Source organism: Colletotrichum scovillei (genome assembly GCF_011075155.1).
Source record: "Colletotrichum scovillei strain TJNH1 chromosome Unknown Contig00005, whole genome shotgun sequence".
NCBI lineage: Eukaryota > Fungi > Ascomycota > Sordariomycetes > Glomerellales > Glomerellaceae > Colletotrichum > Colletotrichum scovillei.
In genome coordinates this window covers 3,161,384-3,168,811 of record NW_023336263.1, presented here as the reverse complement: position 1 = coordinate 3,168,811, position 7,428 = coordinate 3,161,384, and the positions used below count along the sequence as shown (strand labels likewise).

At 51.4% G+C, this 7,428-nt stretch overlaps 2 protein-coding genes across 2 annotated transcripts; one reads left to right on the top strand and one right to left on the bottom strand.

Annotated features, from left to right (window-relative positions):
• Positions 1-2,334: 2,334 nt before the first annotated feature.
• On the bottom strand, positions 2,335-4,269 carry HER10_EVM0000698 (uncharacterized protein). Its single transcript, XM_035470468.1, has 2 exons — positions 3,615-4,269; positions 2,335-3,141 (listed from the first exon to the last, which is right to left on the bottom strand). The coding sequence occupies exons 1-2, from the start codon at positions 4,190-4,192 to the stop codon at positions 2,883-2,885; spliced, it is 837 nt and encodes a 278-aa protein (XP_035333666.1). The 5' UTR covers positions 4,193-4,269; the 3' UTR covers positions 2,335-2,882.
• A 1,390-nt stretch (positions 4,270-5,659) lies between these two features.
• Positions 5,660-7,205, top strand: HER10_EVM0007525 (hydantoinase/carbamoylase family amidase; the record flags this gene model as incomplete). Its single annotated transcript, XM_035477079.1, has 4 exons — positions 5,660-5,817; positions 5,871-6,188; positions 6,256-7,071; positions 7,133-7,205. The coding sequence occupies 4 exons, from the start codon at positions 5,660-5,662 to the stop codon at positions 7,203-7,205; spliced, it is 1,365 nt and encodes a 454-aa protein (XP_035334124.1).
• Between the last annotated feature and the right edge of the window lie 223 nt (positions 7,206-7,428).

Below are 7,428 nucleotides of genomic sequence, written 5' to 3'. Positions count from 1 at the left end.
CACAATGTCTGCCCTGCCTCAATCCATCACCAGGCATCAAAGGCTTTGACACTGCTACAGGCAAGCCGTTTCTTATCCCTGCCCAGCGAGCAAATCTCCTCAAACTCTACGGGTCCAGTTGAGTATAGCATAGCCGGAACTTTTGCAAGCCTACGCAGTACTCACATGAATCTCAGCCAGGCACGCCAGGGCAGCCGATACGAGTGGACTCCAACTGACAGCAATCCACCGGGGCTCGACCGCTCGACAGTCGGAGACTCCCGCTCAACCTCATTCACTCTTCATCTCCAACGCCCAAGCGTAACTAATCCTGCTTCATAGAACCCCTCATCCCCGAGGCCTCGACCACTACTCTTCGTTGCTGAACCGCCATGGCCTCCATTCCCCCCGGTCATCAAGAACCGCTTTAGGGGCCTTGTCTGCCCTGAATTGATGTCTTGCAGCTGTCAGGAGGGTCCTGAATATTGCTGATGTGACTCAAACCCCCCGTTCGACCCGCTCAGAGCACCCTGTCCAATATGCTGATCCTGCCTACTCTGCTAGGGGGGCCGCAACGTCGAGGCCGCACCGAATGCAACGGGGACAAACAACGAGTTTCCTCGTTGCATTCGAGAAACTGTCTCCGCAGAGCGACTCGCAGGTGTCATTGCTCATGTGACGAGTTCCGGCCAGGGTGCTACATATAGAGTTTGCACGTTTTGGGTGGGTGTTTGGGCGTCAATCCCGCCACTGGTCTATGGATACGGATATGCCCATTGCCCCCGTCCTCCACTTTCCAGATTGAAGGGAGCTTTTGAAAAGGGCCGTACTGGGTCTCCCAGCCCTGCCAGACTCTTCACATCTTTGACACGTCCGGAAGGATATGCAATAGAGGCGCCCCTGGCTAAGGACGCATGTATTCATACTTGCGAAGTATCCGTACAGCCCAAATGTCGTGAACTTGCACAGTGCTCAGGAACATTGGACAAGGATCAGGTGTATCAGCTTCCACCTCACTCTCCGCTGGCTTTGATATTTAACGTGGCTTACCGTCAATTACGGAATGTGTTTACTACCGCCTGAAGGAAAAGGGTCGACAGGTGAGGTACAATTCCTTCAATGCGTGGGCCTGCGGCTGTAATGTAATCACAATCCCGATTCCCCAGCGTGAAAGTCCCATGAAACCCAAGTCATGCAGCCGGCCTCGTAGCCGAAGAGTAAACTTTGCCCGGGCGATGAGCCGGACCGACCGGCGAACTCAGCCCTATAGCATGGGGCCGAAATGGAACAACATCCCGCTCCGCCAACGGCATCGTGAATGGGGAAATAGTGTAAAGGACACGGCTTTGCGCAAGAACGAGACCAACATCGTATTGATACTGTTTCACACGTACATTGCTTTGTCTATCCATAGATTTGGTCAATTTGACATAAGCCAAACAATACAACGTCGAGCCGGGTCCGCTTTCTCACCAAACTTGCTAGGGCATCTAAAATGCCGGTCATTTATGAGATACAGAAGACGGTTTACTCTCCAGCTTCTTGTCTGCGACGACCGCCCATGACTATCTGTGAGGTGCAAGCTCATATTGGTTATCATATTCTATTCTAACACCCCCACTGGTTAGGCTATATCCCCGTCTTCAGACCAGGGAAGTATACAAATCTGTGAGAACGGAGGTTTATTCGAAGCGAACAAGATACGAATCATTCGTTCCCAGCATATGCAGGCTAATTCAGCCCATACAGCCCAGACAACAGCTACAAAAAGGCGGAAATGGCATTACGAGATTGGCTGGCCGGGCGCTTGCTTCTCGGTCACTTGGCGTTGAATACTGCCGTGAAGCTCACTTGCGCTGTCTCCCGTTGGCTGTCTAGACGAGCACGCTGCTAGGAGCCCGGAAGATCCATGCAGAATTTGGTCTCCAACATTACTTGATTCGATGCATTTTGTGATAGCTGGCTTGTGTGACGTGATAGAAGGTGTGCTCTGCGGGTGGTTCGCTGCAAGCCGCCGTCTGTTTTGCTCTAGCATTTATGCAGGCTTGACAAGTCTGCAGTCCAGGTTGCTGCATCTATCGTACGAACACACCGTCATGTTTTGTTGATGTGGAGTCATACCTGCACACGTCTGCAAGGTGAACTGTCAGTTGATTCGATGCATGTGCTAAATTATACTCCGACGAGATCGGGATGCTGACACAATCAAGGGGTGACGGGAATCGTTGACGATCAAGAGGCACATGAAATTGGGGAATCCAACAAATTCCCATCTGAGTATGAAAAAAGTTCGGACCTATGACCGACTCCCCGATGTCACCTCGTTCCGCTGCGGTCATCGTCTTAATACAGACATTATCCCGCTCATCTCATGTAAGTGCCGCCAACCAACAACCAACACAGCAAGCATCCAAAGCCCAACAATGAGATGGATCATTTTGCAGCCACCAAAACGCAAAGACCCCTGCTAAAATCCCACAGTTTCCGCAATCTGTTGGAGCTTCTGTACATTTTCTCCTCGCAGCCAAGCCGCCACACCTTGGTTTCCTCCAATGGTGGTTGAGCCAGTTTCCAGGACCCCGGGTCTTGAGTTGCGTGGCACACACGATGTTGTTGGTGCTCATCGCGGTTTACAAGCCGGCCAGTAGATCTGCATCGGTGACAGATAACGGGCGTCTGGAGTCTGTGCGGCCGGGGCTACCTGTATCGGGTGCCAAAGGGTCTCGAACGCCCGCAAGCCATCTTGAGATTTCTACGGTTCGACCAAATTTCTATCGTTGTCTTGATCAAGGGTCCCAGTCTAGCATAGTGGCAGACGATGAGTAAGTGATGCTGCTTGCCGGAAACCCGGGCCAAGAACACTTCATCGACGAGGATCGCGATCCTCCATGTTATTCCCGAACTCATAACCTTTTCTTCGTTATTGGCGCGGCTGACTTCTTGACCGGTATTCCAGAAACAAGCCTGCCGTCCGAGAGGATCTGCTCACTTCTCCGCACTTCTGCGAGAATGAATGGATACGCGGTATCGCAAGCCAAACACGTCGTCATGAGGAAGATGCTCATGGGATTGACGAAGAAGCCATGGGCCTCTGGCCAATACCACCAGAGCAGACCGGTTGAGCCAATCCAACCGGTGAGGGTGCCAAGTGCCCTACAGAACCTGTCGAACAAGTGATCAGCATAAGATGTCTGCTCATATGACCCAAACCCCCCTCTCACCGAATGCAGCGGGTGCTTGTTCTGACTGAACAAACATGACCGTTCAAATACGACGGAATGAGAGGGACGATGAAAACGAGAACCGGGAAAGAGACCCCACACGTCAGAGCAACTCTAGCGGCACAGCATTCGAACCCATGGCCTGCGGATAGCTCTTTTGGGGTGGCATCAACACGCGTCAAGATGACACGTTTGGAGGATGAACGAGAAGAGTAAGCGGGTGTGAGAATATCGCACACCGGTGACAGGGGAAACGACGCAAAAACGGCATACAGTGAGATGTTTTGACCCAACACGTCGGTGACCCTCATCACACATGGATGTTTTCTCACCAGACGAGAGAAACCAACCCGCCCCCCCGATCGGATGAGGCAAAGACAGCGAAGGAGGCCCAGACAAACGGAAAACACTCACCAGATCGCATAGCTCGCGCCCCCAGAGTGACCCCTGACGAGCAACATGGCAAGACATCCCGTCCCAAGGGCGAACTGCGCCAGACCAGCCGTCCAGAACGCGAGCTCCGTACAATCGAATCCCTCCCGTCCGGCCCACCACTTGCCACTCTTGTCTCCGTACCCGGTACCGGGCGCCGACAGCCACCAGTCGGCGACGGCATAGTTCCCCGCGCACCCAAGGGCTACCATGATCGCAAGGAAAGCGCCGATATTGTTCGCGACAAGCGGCGCGTGGCGCCACTCGTGTTTCGCGTTCTTGAGGGTCGTGTAGACGAGCGGCACGTCAAGAAGTAGCCAGACGAGGAAGCCGAGACGTTCGAAAGGGTGTTCGGCGACGCGAACTGCGTAGATAAGTTCCCAGGAGAGGTTCAGCGCGAGGGCGAAGAGGGGCATGCCGTATGATTTTGTTCTGTGGGAGCGGATTGACATGAGCACGTAGCACATATCCCAGAAGATGGCGCCTGTGATGAGAAGGGCCCCGGAGGCTGGCACGACCCACGAGGGGACGTGAGGAGGAGGCGTGTCCGTCAGACCCATTTTAAAGGTGGTGATCTGCTCAGATGCGCCGACTTGGGTGCCTTCGGACTGATGGTGCTCGTTGCAAATTGTTATAGGGTTTGGGTTTGGGGAGAAGTCAGACCATAGTAAGCGATCGACAACTAGAGGTTACGGACATGTCTGCCTAAGCGCCAAGGATACTCTGTAAGCAGAATCGACAAGCACCATCACCCACTGTTGAATGAACTAACTGAGAAGAACACCTTATGCTTTTGTTGCCTTCGTGTTATGATGGCCTGAATATAATTATAGTTCAGTAATCCTTCGTTCAGGCACCTCATCAAAGAGCGCACTCAAGAGCCAAAACCGGGCCAACGCGTCCAAAACGCGTCCAAATTTGACGCGATACGATGCGAGACTTGAAAGTCTCGTAAAATTCAATGATTCAAAATTGCGTCTGCAGCATACAGCCGCTCGTGAGACGCACTTCGGCGGTCATCGTAAGCGATGTTGGTACATGGACACTGAACGTAGCGGGTGGATCATCACCACATCCGCATCTGTAGTGTAGTGGTTATCATCCTTGCCTTCCATTCCAGTTCGGATTAGCAAGGGACCCGGTTTCGATTACCGGCGGATGCATCACGCGGATGATTCAATTTTTGTTTTTTATAATCAATTCAGCCGAAGATAGAGAGCCAGGCGAACTGGCATTGATTGCTTATGCATCTATTTTAATTTGCTTTGCTTTGTTGTTGGTGTGTTGAAGACCTGCAGCCCAGAATGGCCGTTTCGGGCTTACATCAAAGCCAGAAGCAGTTTGATGTTGCGTTGAGAGGACTGGAAGTATCCATTAGAATGGGTATAAAGTCAAGTTGAAGCGTGTAATAAATAGGCTTCATCGTGACATTCCAGCCAGAAGAAACCGAAAAGAGACGGTCCAATAAGGAAGCCTTATCAATATGCAAGGCTAAAGGCAAATACTCCGCTGATGCTTGATTAACTGTGTGCATGCACGCAAGCTCAATATTTACGCCAATGCAACTACGCAAATACAGAACCATATTTATAGAACCTTTCAATTACCATTTTCAATTATGGACGTGTCCTTTGTCACGATGCGGTTTGACGGGTTGGCCAGACTTGAGGTTACTAATGGTCAACGAAAAAGAGGAACTAGCATGTTTCCTATGTCATCAAAGACTATTATGTCGGCAAGACTGGATAAACTTTTCGAAAATGGGTTGAGAGAAGGAACTCGGTCACTCTGCCCATATATTCTGTTATTGCCCAATGTCTGCTATCGCGTCAGTCGGTGAAGCTGTCACCGAAATCCACTGCCGGGGGGCGTGATACCTACCCCTCACACAGATTGTCGGCACCGCTTCCGAGATAACGGCTTTTACCCGAGTGGTAGCCCGGTGATCGTCGTCCAAACCACAAAACGGCATGCTTTGTCTACCGAGTTGAACACATGGAAAACGCATGTCAATTTATCTCGACAGGATGTTCCCAAGAAGGCTATCGGCGCTCCAGTCACTTCGTTTCGTGCGCCAGTCGTCAACCTTTTCCCAAGGCTTGTCAGGTCTTAAAATCAACTCCGATCGTCTTGAAGAAACAATTCACCATACCTGCCAATGGGGAGCGGCTCATAGATATGGCAGGTGAGTCTTAAGTCTCTACGAAAAAGCTTCTCAAGTTGCTGACAACTCACCAGAGGCCCGAATGAAACCGGAATGGCCCGGCTGACTCTCTCAGATGAAGATGCCGCCGCGAGACGATGGTTCATAGAAGAGACGCAGAGATTGGGTTGCGATGTTCAAGTTGATCAGATGGGCAACATTTTTGCTAGGCAAAGAGGATCTCTGGGCTCAAAACTACCCATTACTGCAATGGGCAGCCATTTGGATACCCAACCCCAAGGCGGTAGATACGATGGCATACTAGGGGTCGTTGCCGGTATCGAAGCACTTAGAACGATGAAAGAGAATGGCTATCAGTCTAAGTTCGATATTGGGGTCATCAACTGGACAAAGTACGCAAATACAGCTTCCGCCCGTCGAGCCCCTCATGGTTTGAGATTGGCTGACTTAACCCCATAGTGAGGAAGGCGCAAGGTTTCCAGGCACAACAGTCTCCTCCAAAGTCTGGGCAGGAGATATACCAATACAAAGGGCTTGGGATCTGAGAGATGTTTCAGATCCCTCCATCACAATGAAGTCAGAACTCGAGAGACACGGATACCTAGGGAAAGCCCCGTGTTCGGCAACTCATGGTTACCCGCTAGGGGCGCACTTCGAACTACATATCGAACAAGGTCCTTTGTTGGAATCCAGAGGGAGAAAGATTGGAGTTGTTCGAGGCGCGCAAGCCTGCAGATGGCTCACTTTTACCGTAGTTGGTAGGACTGCACATTCGGGTACGACGCCTTATTCGGCAAGAAGAGATCCGCTACTAGCTGCGGCGAAGATGATTGCGACCTCGAACGAGCTGGCCCAGAAATCCGGGGCTTTCGTAACCACAGGAATCATCAAGGTTCCTCCAGGATCATCGATCAACGCAGTTGCTTCACAGGCAACGTTCACACTGGATATTCGCCATCCTGATGACAAGACCATCTGTGAGGTCCAAGAACAATGTCTCGCCTCCTTCCAGGAGATCTCACGCGAGAATGGCGTGGAGCTCAGCTGGAGCATCGATGTGGATTCGCCAGCCGCCACTTTTGATGAGGACTGCGTGTGGGCCGTCGAGACAGCAGCGAATGGTATCGTGGGACACGATGGCTGGCTTCGTATGACGAGCGGCGCGACGCACGATAGTGTGAACACGAGCAAGCATTGTCCAACAACGATGATATTTGTACCCTGCAAAGACGGTATCAGTCATCATCCAGAGGAATATTGCACTCCGGAGGATTGGTAAGTCATGATCTACAAGCGTTGCTGCTAGGCGCTATTCTAATCATCTCTTCCATTCCAGTGCTTTGGGGACCCAGACTCTCCTCGATTCCGTCATCATTTACGACAATATGAGAGCAAGGAAGCTTCCATGAATGCCCACGGTGCCAGCTGCAGCCAGAACGCGCGATGCGTCGAGCTCTCAAGAGCAAAGAGCGATGAATATGGATGAGTTAAATACAAACGACCTAACTTCCCACTTAGCAAAAGACCAACCAGGTCTTGAACCAGCGAACGCGTTACGAAATCGGACGTGACGATGAAGCAAGCTTGTCACAGATACGTTAGTTGAGCACAACTAGAACAATATAAGTCTTA

Bases quoted from the DNA above. Each gene is read 5' to 3' on its own strand.
- HER10_EVM0000698 (XM_035470468.1), bottom strand. From the start codon at position 4,192: ATGGGTCTGACGGACACGCCTCCTCCTCACGTCCCCTCGTGGGTCGTG. The intron at 3,142-3,614 runs GTGAGTGTTTTC...CTTGTTCGACAG, and splicing joins GGCGCGAGCTATGCGATCTG to GTTCTGTAGGGCACTTGGCA.